General features: G+C 41.1%; 2 protein-coding genes across 4 annotated transcripts in view; one reads left to right on the top strand and one right to left on the bottom strand.

Moving 5' to 3' along the window:
- The window catches only part of spidr (scaffold protein involved in DNA repair), a 27,879-nt gene extending 16,303 nt beyond the window's left edge, over positions 1-11,576 (top strand). For all 3 annotated transcript variants that reach the window (XM_035671141.1, XM_035671140.1, XM_035671142.1), the window contains 10 exons: positions 2,804-2,962; positions 5,151-5,238; positions 5,812-5,943; positions 6,048-6,110; positions 6,632-6,830; positions 8,150-8,344; positions 9,572-9,665; positions 9,747-9,858; positions 10,660-10,716; positions 11,312-11,576. In XM_035671141.1, coding sequence (XP_035527034.1) covers positions 2,804-2,962; positions 5,151-5,238; positions 5,812-5,943; positions 6,048-6,110; positions 6,632-6,830; positions 8,150-8,344; positions 9,572-9,665; positions 9,747-9,858; positions 10,660-10,716; positions 11,312-11,431 — 1,219 coding nt within the window. In that variant the 3' untranslated portion in view covers positions 11,432-11,576. The remainder of the gene's footprint in view (positions 1-2,803; positions 2,963-5,150; positions 5,239-5,811; positions 5,944-6,047; positions 6,111-6,631; positions 6,831-8,149; positions 8,345-9,571; positions 9,666-9,746; positions 9,859-10,659; positions 10,717-11,311) is intronic.
- A 354-nt stretch (positions 11,577-11,930) lies between these two features.
- Positions 11,931-13,389, bottom strand: cebpd (CCAAT enhancer binding protein delta). Its single transcript, XM_035670837.1, has one exon. The coding sequence runs from the start codon at positions 13,131-13,133 to the stop codon at positions 12,252-12,254; it is 882 nt and encodes a 293-aa protein (XP_035526730.1). The 5' UTR covers positions 13,134-13,389; the 3' UTR covers positions 11,931-12,251.
- Positions 13,390-15,151: the final 1,762 nt, after the last annotated feature.

Raw genomic sequence — 15,151 nt, 5'->3', positions numbered from 1 at the left:
TCGTAGTTCCTGGAAGAAAACCTGAGTTGCTCAGAATTCTATGATCGCTCACAATAACAAATTCCTGAAAATGGCCTGTGACTGAAACTGGCCAATGGCAGAGGATTTTTTGGGGAGTGAAGGGTCGCTGTTTGAGGAAGTGGGGGTGAGGAAGTGGGGGTGTTAACGGCTAAAAAGAGGGACTGAGTGTTGAGGTGGTTGTTTGTGTCAAGCTAGTACCACTGTGTGTCAGATCACCCGTTTCTTTTGGCATATCTGATTTTTTTTTTTCCCCAAGTTCAGACAAGCTCAACTAAAAGTGAAAGTGTATATATATTCACACCTAATGTGACTAGCAGCTGTATTCATATAGTGGGCAATATCAAATAATGATTTAGTGCCTCTTTCCTGTGTTTTCCTGATATACCTGATTCCTCTGTATGTAATCATACCAAACATTCCTCCTTTGTTGTTGCACCAAATGTGTATTAATCCGCAGCAGGAAATAGTCCCCAACAAATGCACTATTTGCCCCATTGAGTAATGTTTGGTAAAATGATTAATCAATAAATTATTTAGTCAGTCGTGTGAAAATGTCCTGCTTTTCTGTTTTACATCACTATAAATGTAATGTCTTTGGTTTTTGGACTGTTGGTTCAAACAGTTAAGTACTTTTTTTTGACATATCATTAGCTGACTGTGCCAGAAGGTTTGTTTCCACAGAACCATTTAGGAGGTCGTCACTGGAAACTGTTGGCAGGTGATTAGAGGAACGATGATCACCATGTCTATGATTGCCTATCATGGCCGAAAGCAATAAGATAAACAAACTGTATAACCGTGTAATCTTACCACAGCCAATTGGGGAAATAGTCCAAACAGTCAAGAAATTCTTCACATTTGATATAACTGATGCTAGCAGCATCTTTGCTAACCTCTTTAGCAGTCACTTCTCTCACACACGTTGAAGTTTTGTATGACAGGGTTCATTATAGGACAGTAGCCTTTTACTGACTCTAAATATACTAAGTATTGTTTTTGTGTTTTGAAAGATTGAGTGTTTGCCATTTCAGTAATTACATTTGTCCAGAGGTGTTTTCTTGTGTTGGCCAACATGTCCTTGCTTTGAATACATTGCTCCGGGCTGGGGTCTGTTCACTTTGCTTTACACTTTGAAATCGAACATTCACATTTACAGCTCTATGAACATAAAACCTTCAGAAAACATTTTTTGTCTCACTTTATGTTCAACCTTCCTTGTTGTTTAAAAAAATATGTACTTTACGCCTGACTTTGGATTGTGAATAAAGCAAACAACTGAGAATAATCTTGGTTAAAACACTGGCCCACACCACTAAAAGTAATGTCAGGAATGTTATTTAGATATCTATTTCTAGGTCTCTCAAAACAAACACAGACAGACCCCATGTTTACCAACAGAAGACATTTATAGGCCCAATCAGGTGGTTGAAAACAGTCTCAAAACTTTCCCAATGTCTGGGATGTGCGCATGCATGCACATGCATGATGGGCATGCTGACAGTCCTCCTTCTTCCCTGTTTTTATTCCTCCTCCTGCTCCTCCTCCTCCTCCTCTTCTTCCTCCCTGGCCGTTGCTTGTCTAACCAAGGGATATGAACTTTACTGTTTACTCTCAGGGCTGGTACAGGGCTGTGTCTGGGCTTGACTGGCTGAGATACTGGAGCCTATAGCAGTTCCAGCTCCTCGCTCACTGGGAGCAGCAGAGTGCAGGCATACACAGCAGTTCACTGCCTCACAACTGTGTAGGCCAAAGGGCTTTTCTGTCAGCAGCAGCCTGTCAAACCAGCCACCAGCAGTAACACTTCCAAATGTCATTACTAAGCCCTAACTGTGTATCGTTAGTGTGTCACTGGGAGCAGTGGTGTTTGATTCCTATAAGGCTAAATTGTATAAACGGTCCATTGTTTTCATGAAACACATTGGAAGTATCTGATTTAAAATAACAATAATAAAACAATTTGGGTGAAAATCTGCTTATTATTAATTCAAATACTATACATTTATTTATTATTGATTGTTTGCTCATGAGGTTTGCTCTATTAGAAATAGGAACATTTGTATAGTGTGCACGTCCAGCCCCAGAAGTAAACACGTGCAGCGAGAACAAAAGCAGCATATAAAGGAAAAAGGGATGAACTCTGCTCACCAAATATTACCCCAAAGAATTATGAATTAACTGAGAAAACCGTATGAACTCAAGGACCACAGTTTGAGCCAAGTGTTTGATGATGATGATGTTTCAACTTTCCATTATTCTAAGACCTTTAAGGACCTCTCGTCCCAGCTGGCTCAGAAGTTAAAAGGGACAACTTTTTGAATAAGTGCAGGGTTTGGTTGTGAGAGGGATTTAAATCACTCAAAGACAGAGTGGCTCAGCACAACTCTACAGAGCTGTAGAGGACACTAACCTTTTTTGTTAGATCAGAAGGAGGATAAAGGCAAAATGAATAAATTAGACCTCAGCCACATTTGCTTTTGATATCTGGACACGAACCTTCTACTGTGATATTGCGTTGCTGGCAATTACCACTGCCTCTCTCTATCACCGTCAGTCTATCATGGTGTGAGGTGAGCTAGTCTCCCCAGATTACAATTAAATGGATACACTTACTCCGAGTTCAAGTTATCTAAAATATTTGAACATTTTACAGGACGAGATATATATTAAGAGATAAGTGAATGATTAACACAGGGAGATTAAAACTTCACTTGACTTTGTCTTACAATTTTAAGTCTAATTCTGTCTCTGCATGTGGTGTTTTGTTGTTTTTGTTTTTCCCCAGGCTCTGTGTCCTTGTCCAGGACAGCTACGGGATGTTCAGTGTGGTCCAGCTCCACCTCCTGCCTTGCAAGGACGACCTCCGGCATTACTGTCACATGTGGCAGGGGAGGACTTGTGTGCTGAGAGGCATTAAAGTGGTGCAGCGGGTCACTCGAGAAAGGTGAGACCCACACACTCCTCTGTACCCATCCCTCTAAGCCTGGGTAGCTTTTCACCTAAATATGAGTTCACAGCCATGAGTAAACTTCACAACCTGTGACCAAAACCAATTTGTGAGATGGATTTATCTTATCTCCCTCCTTAGTCATCTGGGACAACAGCCCTGAGTAAATGCCTAATAGACAGGTGCTGATATCAAATGCTAGTAAAGTATCCTCTGGGTTTTGTGCCATAGGGGCACTGAGCCTCAAGCTAAACCGTCACACATGTGGATATTGGTTTATGTGCCTTATGTGTGAATCTCCAGTGCTATAAACCACAGCAAATTACCCATTTGTATCCTTGAATGCCCTTCTCAAACATCAACACCCACATGTGCAACACAATGAGAATTTAATGTTTGCAGCTCATATGAGCCTGATTTTGCTGTCCTGCCAGCAGTGCAACTGTGTTTACATGTAAAGTGATACCAAAGTGCATGCTCTGTGTCCCTTGTGAATTTCCATAGTCAGGATCCCAGATTAGAAGCAGTTAGAAGAACTGACATGGGAACATTTAGAGACCGCCTGGGGGTATGTTTACATCCTTGGTATTTTCAATGCCACCACAGCCTATAATGTCTCTGGAGGTTGGCTGTGGTCTGTGATGGATGGGCTATCTTCAGCGCTTACACATGGGCTATCTTATTAGCTAAGTGGAAAAACACATGGGCCTGGTTTGGATGGCTTTCACTTTGCCCCCAGTTTCTTAGTAAATATTGGACCTCTAAGTATATCATAATAATCTATATCTTAAAGGAATAGTTTGACACTTTGAGGAACGCTTTCTTCTCTTTTTTGCAGAGAGATAGCCAGGAGACTGTTAGCTTAGCTTAGCATAATGCCTGGAAACAGGGTAAACATGTGATATAACATGTTAATTAATTAGTAAGCTAGGGGTCTGGGTAGGTAGGTTTTGTTATCCTGGGACAGAGCAAGGCTAGCTACCTGCTCTCAGTCTTTATTCTAACCTTAACAAATTTCCCCCTGGGGATCAATAAAGTATTTCTGATACTGATTCTATTCTAACTCTCTCCTGACTGTAGCTCCATATTTAATGGACAGATCTAAGAGTGGTATCGATCTTCTCCTCTAACCTTCAGAAAAAAGCAAAAGAGCAAATTGCCCTAGATGTCAAACTATTTCTTTTACAATATTAGTCTTGTAGGGGTGTGAGGTTTCTAAACAAATACTCAGAGGCCACCCTGGCACCTGTGTGACTAGTGTGTCCTATCAGTATTGTCTTTATGGTAAGGATTTATTTTCACAGAAAGTTCACCCTTCTTGGATGTACTCCAACTAAAAAGAAAAGGGAAAAGTCATATTTTTAAGTACTGATCAACATCTCAGCTCTGAAATACAAACTACAGCTGTACCTTAGAGCATTGAGTACATACACTCACTATGAAAATCACAATGAGTTGAATGAGTCCTGTTAGTTTTTGTCGTTACTCATCCTGGAGTAGGCCTCACTGGACTTGAATGGGCTGCAGAACCAGTTCCACACAAAGAAACCCTGTGATTACAGGCTGACTAACAGGTTGTTAACCCCTGGCTGATATGACAGCACACATGGATGAATAAGTAACATCAACTGGGCACCCTGAACTCAACAAGTATTTCTTAGAAAAGAGACTATGAATCAAAAGATTGGCGTGTCTCTTGTCGGAGTTACTACTTGTTAATTAAATTTTTTCCTCCATACATATTGTTGATTCCAATAAAAGCATGCTGAGTATGACCTGATTTCAGTCTGTCATTACTGAGAACAAGAAGGTGGTGAAAGACAGCAGCATTATAAATGTGGCAGTTGTAATTGGTTTTCTAAACCTTGTTATTTTTGCACTACAATGATATTGTAATTTACATAGGGTGTGAACCGTTTTCCCACCCAACAGTGTCTCAAAACCTGCTTGTAAAAACAGTTTTTGTGTGGGTCTGCCAGCCCAAGCATGCTCTCGCTGTTAATACTAGGTGACGTTAAAACAAGCTCTGCCTTAACAGATTCATGTTTCAGTGGAAGTGAAACTGGCTGTGAAAGCTCTCTATCTTCCCGTCAAAGTCCCTTATTCACTAGTTTCTCCTCCCCTCCCCCCTTTTAGTGCCCCCCTCCTTACCCCCTTTCTCCTCTTTTTTCTGTTTCACTCTCAGGCACACCAGGCTTTTCAGCTTGATAGACAGTCTGTGGCCTCCAGTGATGCCTCTTAAAGATCATGGATCAACGCCCTGTATGTCCACTGTAAGTCCTTACCACGACAGGAATCATGCATCTTCATCATGTGAGGGCTTGGTTTGGGAATATATTTGCATTTTTATGAATGGAACTGGGGCTGCAACTGATGATTATTTTCATTATTAAGTAATCTGCTGACTATTGTCCTGATTGATTAATTATTTGGTCTTTAAATTCTCAGAAATTGGGAAAAAGGCCCATTACAATTTAAGTGAAAACAGTTATTAAATTAGATCAAATAAAGAATACATTTAAAGGTCCAGTGTGTAGGATTTAGTGGCATCTAGTGATAAAGTTGCAAGATTGCAACTAACTGAAAATTGCTCATGTCTGTATGTGGCGACCTGGGAATGAAAACTTCAGCATGCTGCAAATATTGAAAACACAAATTCAGAAAAAGGTTGCAGGGCATTGAGCGGTCAGGGCCAACATAATGTATATTATATGTGTAAATATCTGAGGAGAAATAATAACTCACTTTGAGCACTGCTCATTGATGAGACAGCTTGATTCAAATTACAAATCAGTATATTTTCCTCAAAATGAAGATGCTATTAAAACATGTCTTGGTTTTTATAGGAAAGTAGACCTGCAGGTCCAGCTCCGAGTTTCTGCTACCTGCTGTCTGGTCAGGAGAGCTCGGTTGAACCCGCTGAGGTGTCGCAGCTTTACCTTCCTCCCACAACACAAACCTTGCGAGACATGCTGCAGGTGAACAGTTTCTCCAACACACACACAGAAAAAATAAATAAAAATGCCGATCAGCATGACTGATATTCAGTAGGTCAATCTCAAACCTTTTTCTTCTTTTTCAGAGTGAGCTTAAAACCTGTCGCTGCAGTTTTGTTGCCACTGTTGTATACAAGAGAATAATGCAGGTACTTCTTTTTCCTCATTCCAGAAAAACACTGATTTAATTTGCCTTTAGTCAGAAGAACATGATAAACATTGTGTGTTGTAGAGCTCCTCAGCTTTTGAGATCATTTGAACCAACAAACTGATAAGATTGAGCTCTGACGTAGAGAGCAGCGTTCATATCGCTGTGTGTATGACAATCTGTGTGAGGCCCAGGCGATCTTTACCATTGATTGGTGAGACCTTTAAACTTTGAACAAGATGAGATAGCAGCTCAGAACAAAGTGGTGGACTTTGTCACACACTCACACCACTGAAACACAGATATACTTTTAAATGTTGTACTAGTAACCACTATTGTGTGGATCTAAATAAATAATCTCGTCAAAACTGTTTTCAGGAATTACAATTTTCAACCAATTTGTGCTTTGTAAGCTTTTGTTGTGTAATATTTCCTTTAAGCTGTTTCTAGGTCATTCTGTGTGCCTTTTTCTAAGCACTTCTATTCTTTGTGTCTTTGTCTGCCTTTCTGTTTCTATTTTAGAGCAGTGATGTAGGCCAGGGTGAGGTTTGGTTGGTGCTGACAGACCCTAGTCTTCAGGAGGAGCAGCCCGATAGACCTTGCAGGCGAACAGTGGCCCTGTGTGTGAATACTTCCTGTGTGCTCACTTCCGCTGTCCTCGAAGCACTAAATTCCCCTGCTGCCTGTTGTGTGTCATTCAGAGATGCCATCAAAGAACATGGTAGAGCTTTATTGTGAACTAACATGCTGTTAAACCACTATCTAATAAGGTGTTTTATCTTATAGGACTGTGTGCGTGTCACCCCACCTGTGGTGGGAAGTAAATACATACATTTACCTGAGCACAATTCTGAAATACCTGTACTCTACTTGAGTCTCTCTGTTTTCTGCTACTTTATGCTTCTCCATTACAAGTAAAAGTCCTGGATATATAGGATTGTTCTATCTTATAGTTTTTATAATAACAATGCATCAAATGAAAACATGACAATGTGAGTTTCTTTTAACTTATTGTTTTTTTTTTTTTTTTTTTTTTAGCAAAGACGCTCTAAAAACCAACTGTACACTACCTGCTGAGCACTAAACAGCAAACAAACACAGTTAGTGATTAGCTGGGGAACAGCTAAAGCGCTAAATGTTTCCTTCAGGAGTTGGTACAGACCAAAAACAGAGCTAAAAGTGAATATTGGACTAAATAGCAATAATGTTGCTCTGTGACTGTCAGATAATACGTTCACCATATCAACTTAAAAGGTGATTGAATTTCAATGTTGGGTTCACAATTTGTTTCAGCTGCTGCAGAAAATGTTAAGAAATGTGTTATTGCAGGTTTAAGGTCAGGCACTTTGAAAACTATGAGAGACTCCTGCACAATGTCATCAGGTGAAGAAGGCTGTATAGACCTAAGTGTTGTGTAAATAAAATGAATATTTTTTCAGCAGTAAGCGAGACAGTGTGCGGGAGTCCCTCGCACCTTCCTCTGACGCACCTGTCACACATTCAGTTGTCCAAAGCAAAGGATTCAGGAAAATCCAAAAAATGTATACAAATTAGCTTTTTGTTCTTTCCAACCCCAATAATTAATCATCTCATGACCACACAGATTTATCTTGTGACCCTTTGGAGGGTCCCAACCCCTATGTTGGGAACTGAACTACTGAACTGCATGTGAAGTAGCAAAAAGAAAGTCCACCTCAGCTACATGCTGTTTACACACTTTTTAGTATTATATCTGCAATTACTAACTTTTGCTGATTGAGTTGCACTGTGGGTAATGTAGGCACCATGTCTTGACAAGGAAGAAGTATGTGTGGAATAAAAAAAGACTTTGTCTGGCCTAGAGTTCGACAATGTTATGGGACTGAAATGCTAAATTGGTGGAGTACTCTTCTTAGTAGTAGTATTAGTAATTACATATTTAAACATTGTTGTACTGGTACTTTTAACTCGAACTAGTTTGATGGCTGTGGATTAACTCAGTACTCTAGATTATTTATGCATATTTCCTTTGTAATAACATTTCCAAATTTCCACATGTAGGTGTTCTCCTTTGTGTGGAGCAGTCGGTTGTTCAGATATGCTCTGTAGATCCTGAAGGCAACCTTGAGCTCTCAGCCAAGCCAGAGTCACGTTCACAGTCGCTGGCTGAGCCTCAGGCAAAGACCCTGCCCCAACCTGTGAGACTGGATCCACTGAGTCCTGAGATCACGCCCAACTCCCTCTGCTCTCTCACAGGTCAGTTGCCTGAATCCTGTGGTTTCCCTGTAACTCTACATCTGAAGTGCCTCCTGCAGACATTGCCTGATGTGTTGTTTTCTCAGGAGAAGAAAACCACTTGTGTTTTTTTTATATAGAAGTTTACAACTCAGCAAGAGGCCTTGATGTGGCTTTAAGGCATCACTCTCTGCTGTTTGTTATTCAGTGTCCTCAGGCCGTCATTGTTTGGGACAAACACATGAAATTGTGTTGGATTTTTGTCAATTCCCATGTCATTTTGCAGTGAAATTAACATGCCTGCTCCCCATAAGGCTTATAATTTCAGATGAGGGTTTGTAGTATTGTTTCCCCCAAATCTCTATTGTGTACAGTAAATGTGCATGTTTCTTTACATGTTTAAGCTTTTTACTAATTGCTAACATAAGATATGATTGCCACAGCTACATATTGAAGAAATCAAACTTTTTGGAAATTAAATTAAACCATAGAAGAACCTCTCTGCTGTTTTTATCAACCTAATTTGTATCAATATAAGTTAAAGTCCTTGCTGTGAAGCTTTCTTCAACTCTTTTCTGTTATGTAAATGTGCAGAAAAGAGCAGCATAAATCAGATAATAATCTGCATCTGTCGACTTTGTGTCACAGTTGAGGGCAAAGATCGAACCGTGAACCCTCTTGTTTCAGGCCCCTCTGGTTGTACATGTTTGGTCAGGTGGCTGAAAAACTAAAACAAAACTTATTATCGTTTGCACTTGGGCGCGAATACTATCTTCGGGAAATTACCAGTGGAAAAAGGCTCCAACCGGAAAGTACAAGAACGATTTATCAGTGTAAAATTTGGTATCTTATTTAAGGTCTCCTGTTTGTGTTTGTGGGGCAGCAGCAGCTCTGGTTGTTAAGTGAGAGGCTGTTTAGGAAGGGAGTACTCTGCTGCATTTATCACTGCAATCTCAGATAAAAATGAAAAGGGATGTGTTTATCTTTTACACCCTGTCACAAACATACACACACTTTGAAACCTATGTGTAGATCATTTATCAGTGTTGCTTTTAGTCAGGCGTCAGTGCTTTTCCTTTGGCGTCCACCACACAACTTGTAACGTAAATAAAACGAAAAATAAGAATATGCGTTGTCAATAGAGAGTAAACTAAAGGCCCGTGGAAAGGTGCAGTGTGCATGGATGTTTCTTGGAGATGACCTTGTGTGTTCAAAATAAACTTGTAACAGTTTCATGTCTGTCTGCAGGAGTGATAGTTGGTGTGGATGAAAACACTGCTTATTGCTGGCCTGCCTGCAACCACTGTGGAAGTGACAGCTTAGAGAAGTTAGCTGAAAGGCCGTAAGTTCTCAAGTTGAATCAAAATAGCTTGATGTTAAACAGAATGGCAACTTTATTTTTTTGTTTATTTTCTTTCCGCAGCGAAAACTTCCACTGTGTTTCGTGTAAGTCAGTGGTGGACAAGCCGAACACAAGGATTCAACTGGAAGTGTTCCTGAGTTCCCCATTAAGTAACTGCACTGTGAAGGTTAAGGTGAGAACGGTGTTACTGGGTTTTAGGTATCGGTTCAGTACCGTTGTGTCCACAGCGTGGGGAATCAAGCTTCAAAAATGTTTTAGGGCCGATCAAGTGTTGTTACACTGTGTAACTCATGTATTTTAAAGAAATAGTATATATCTGTATCTCTGTACAGTAAATATGAAGGTACTACCAGCGGCCAGTTAGCTTAGTTTAGCACACCAATTGGAAATGGGGACGCAGCTAGGCTGGCTCTGTCCAAAGATACAAAAAGCCTCTAAAGCTACTCTAAAGAGTATTTCTTATCTCCTTGAGGCTCCACTGAATTCCTGGCAACTTCTTAGGCTTAGGAGGTGCTTGTTGTTGGATTTTTGTTACCTTTGGACAGAACCCAGCTCGTTGTTTCCAGTCTCTGTGCTAAGCTAGGCTAACCTCCTGCTGGTCGTAGCTTAATATTTACACTACAGACATGAGAGTGGTATTGATCCTCTCATCTAATTCTTGGCAAGAAGCAAAAATAGCGTTCTGCACATTAAAAGGTTGAAGAAATAAAATCCTTCACTGTATGTGCATCTGCAGGATGGCATTTTTTATTATTTAGGACCTGCTGTTTTTTGTTATCAGAAAACTTAAGTAAGCCAAACTGATAAAATGATCAGTGTTCTTATCAGCCAACTCGTATTTTAAAAGCTTCACTCAGTCTGTTACTCACCAGCAAGCACAGTATGTAAGTGCAGCATATGTGTTGTGTTTACAGCATTAAGGTGATGATTAAAAACACATTAATAGCTTTGCACCTTTTTATCTCTACCACAGCTGCAGCAAAAGACAATCATGTCCATCCTGAACGCTGCAGCACTGGAGGGTAATGAGGTAGGTTTTACATTTTACAAACAGTTACGTAACTCTGGGCAGGACTACGCGGTGCATTGATCTTCTGTCAATAAGTCCTGACAGCACAGTCATCTGTTCATGTCAAAAGTGATAAAGCCTGTTCTGTACTTAACAATAAAAATACCTTAGTCATGCTGGTCGTCGATACAGTCGAGGGAATTTGCCAAAAATACTGACGTAATCTTCCACCATCTCCTGTATTTCATTATTAAGTTTGCATGCAGTTTTTACACTGGGAATATTAGGATTCATTTGCTACAGGTGCTCGGGTTGTTCCTAATCTTGCATTACAGTGGTATGTGCAATGTAAGCATGAATGCTCTTTACCAAGGGAGATCTTGAGAGCAGAATAAAATGTTAGACCAACAGAAATACTGCTGACCACTGTGCAAAGGTCAGGGCCTTAAATGCACTCAAATAGTCTTACATAATCAGATTTTTTTTTAAAAACTATTAGTTCCTGTGCAGGTCGTGAAGGAAGCTTTTAATGGGATGTTTTATATATTTTTTTTAAAGAACTGTCAGCCTAAAATAGACTCAAGTTGTAAATAAAGTCTGAGGTTGTATATTTCAGTTCCCAGGTTACGATGTGGAGAATGTCCTGGGAAAAGAGGTGGGTCCCCTCGCCGTTTACGCCCGAGTCGTCACCAGGAAACCTGCCCTCTGGATCGGCCTGGAAGAAATCTGCCTCTGAGGCTCTCAGGGCAAGTAGCTAATGATATCAATCCTCAGGCTTCAGCTGGCTCCAAGGATCTGCACACTAGGCCTTGGTCTCCCCCGCCCCCCCCTCCCTCTGAAGGCCTCCCTGACAGCTTGAGGCTGTGCCGAAGTGAATGGGACTGCAGAAAGACAAGGTCTTGTTTGTGTTAATGATATGTGATCCTGTGGACCAGGAGCTGACAGCCCAAGGGTAGACCAGTGGCATGCAGTCTGTCAAAGCAGCCCACGTGGTTCATCAAATGGGATGTAACTTTTTGAACAAGACTTTTGGCTGTAAACATATTTTTCAAATGGCCTAAAAAAAAAAAAGAAGCTTTTCTTCACCTCATCTACCTCTGTATATAAGATTACTGCCAGTGTGTCAATAAACATATTTTTTGCTGACTTTACTTTCTATTTCCTGTTGCACTTTCTGACTTCTTGTGAGAAAACACCCCCACACTTTATGCAAAGAGCACTCACAGACCAGGATATTTCTGCACCTTTTCAGCAATTTTATTATAGATTCCATAAACAAAAATGTTTTCAAGGTTTCATACAAACTATATAAAAGATCATGCTCTGGCTCTTATACAAAGTTTGGAATTATAAAACATGTACCATATCAGGTATAACATCATGTAAATGCAGTGGTAAAATAATTTAATACAGAGGAAATCCCACAAAAAATATGGCAGCATATCATATATTTTCCAGTGCCATTATGGTAAGCTTAAAATACATCTGGTACAGATGGTAAAATGTCTGTTGAGGTATTATCTCCTTAAAACTCAGTTCATACGATAATGGATCTGTCACCGGCTCTCCGCACCCGAAGAGCCCGCAAAGTTGGAGTTGGGCATCTGCTTGAAGAACTCTCTGAGCCCTGTGAGCTCTCTGGTTAGCTGCTCGATAGTTTTATGAAGCCTGTCGTTCTCAGAGCCCAGTTCAATCATCTTCTGCTGCATCTCCATGTTGCGCATCTTGGCTTTATCCCTGCTTTTCCTCACTGCAATGTTATTCCTCTCTCGCCTCTGTCGGTACTCCACGCTGTACCTGTCCACCGCCTTCTTCCCCTTTTCCCTCCCGATCTTCCGCGGGGAGGACTTGGCCGAGCTGCCACTGGAGACGGGCTCCGGGGTGGTGGGGGGCGTCGGCTGCCCTGTAGGGAGGCTGACAGAGGTCTGGGCGCAGGTCTCGATCTGTGAAGGCAGGGACGAGGACATGTCGCTGTCACTCCAGTCGGACTCCTGCTTGATGGGCGCACTGAACGCCCCCTTATCCAGCATGCTGTCCGCCCTCCTCTCCGCCGTGAACGCGGCCGACAGCTGCTGCATGCCGCCGGGCTGCACGGAGCTCTGCATGTTGTAGAAATCCACCTTCTCCTGCTTCACGGTGTTGAACAGGTCGAGGAAGAGCTCGTCGTTGCACAGCTCCAGGTTTGGCACGGCTGTCATGGACTCGATGTACTGGCTGAAGTCGATGGCACTCTCGTCGTCGTACATGGCAGGGGCGGTGCTCAGCTCCACCATGGTGCCGTCCTCGCCCGAGCCGTCGCTCCTGCTGCCCGGCTTGCAGACCCCCTGCTGCGGGCCACCCAGCTTGGCGCTCTCGTAGAAGTTAGCAGGCTCCATTGCCCAACTCATGTTGCATTGTGGAGACACGCAGTGAGAGTCCAGGCTGTATATGTCACACATGAACCCTGGTGACTTGTCCACGTGGTTTAGGAAGTAAATAAACGTGTTATAATGTGAACCCCAACAGGTGTGACAGCACGACGAAAGCCTGCAGTGGCTTTACTTTCTCTGCACGCGCCCTTGTTCCTGTTCTTTTTTTAAAAAAAAAAAAAGAAAAGAAATCTTTGGCTGTTTTCTTTTTTTTATCCCCTGGGTGGTGACTGGCAGGGTCCTGTCACTGAAAACACTCACACACTTCTCTGAGGTTTCTGTACTTTCGCGGAGTGTTTTGTACCGTTCCCCGCTGACGTCACACGCACCGCCCTCTCGCGGGCCCACTCAAGGCTTTAACGGGAGTCACGTGGTTCCCGTTAACTTCCCATTTGAGGAGCGAGGGGCGTGTTGCTCGTGCCACCCACTCCTTACTACGATTGTATGAATGGTTGCAGAGTTGTTTACACACTTGTAGGCTCTGGCTGTTTGGGGATTAAGTTTAATTTGTCTGCCCCAAACTGAGGTGAACAAGTATTTAAGATCATTTACTGAAGTAAAAATAATCACATTACACTATAAAACAAAAGTAAAAAGTAAAAGTAGTAAAGTATTATCTGGAAAATGTATTTAAAGTGTCAAAAACGACTCCTTATGCGGATCTTTATTACCGATGCATTAACATTTAAGTGCTACTTTAAAGGTCTAGTGTGTAACATTTAGGATGGAATATAATATTCATCGGTATGTTTTTATTACTGTATAATCACCTGAATATAGGAATTATTCTGTTTTTGTTATTTATGAATTGTTTTAATCTACAGATACCGCGGGTCGCCTTCCATGGAGTCAGCCATGTTGAACCGCCATGTTTCTACAGTAGCCTGGAACGGACAAACCAAACAGTGGCTGTAGAGAGGGCCTTTAGCGAGTTTCATGGCCCCCGTAGTTTCTCCTACAGACTTTAACAGCCCGTTCTCATTTCCAGGTCATCAATCAGTTGCGATCTTAAATGTAGTGGAGTAAAACGCATACTATCGCTATCTGAAATGTAGTTAGTTAGTGTTGTATAAAGTGTGAAGAAGTTGAAATGCTCAAGTAAATCACAATTGTGCAGTGGAGGAAAAAAACACCAAAACAAAAGCAACATATCCTCTTTTTTAGGCTGTTATTACTCCTTTATATTTTATAATAGCGAGCGATATCATGTTGATGTACATCATAAAGATATATGACAATGTGAGGGGGAAATGTACATATTATAAACATGACTATATATTGTGTGTATGCCATACCAGTACAAGACAATATATTATATTACTAGACTAACCATGTACAGCATAATGCTAACATTATGTCTGTTTCTATTACTTTATTTCTTATTCAGCTTATCGAGGGCCCTTATGTTGGTTATGTATGATTTTGAATTGAGTTTTATTTGTCGTCTGTCACCAGGCCTATAAACGTCTTTCCCAGAAGTGGTTCAGTGTAAAAAAAGAAAATACTATGTGGTACAAGCATTCCTGTGGAGGTAAAACCACTAAAACCAAACAAAGTTATTACATTAATAACTTAAAATGGAAAGTATTATCATGCTGATGTACTGTATGACGACATCTGACCAGTCAGTTAAGAGGAAATACACTGATTTGATGGAATTTAAGATGTATAATAGACAATTTTTCATGTGCCAAACGTTTGTTGGTGCCAGATTCTCCAATGGAAGGATTTGCTGCTTTCATTTGTCATACAAGATAGAAAATTGAACATCTTTGGGTTTTGGAGTGTTGTTTTGGGTTTAAAACCAGTGTTTTTAAGATGTCATGTTGGGCCCTGACAACCAATAATAAAGCTCATCACTTGCAACCCTAATTAACCCATGCAGGGACATAGACAAAGCTTCTTAGTTGCTCTCATTTAACATACTCACAGACAACAAATTTACTGAAGGATACAAAGCCGGACACACGCCTAAACAAACATTACAAACTTAACAAATAAGCAAACTTCCACATACAATATAGCCATTATATACAGGCAACAGCTGG

The sequence above is a fragment of the Morone saxatilis genome, unplaced genomic scaffold (assembly GCF_004916995.1).
Source record: "Morone saxatilis isolate NCDOM2014 unplaced genomic scaffold, NCSU_SB_2.0 Contig23, whole genome shotgun sequence".
In the NCBI taxonomy this organism is placed as follows: domain Eukaryota; kingdom Metazoa; phylum Chordata; class Actinopteri; family Moronidae; genus Morone; species Morone saxatilis.
The sequence above is the reverse complement of the archived record's forward strand: the minus strand, read 5'-3'. Positions and strand labels throughout refer to the sequence as shown.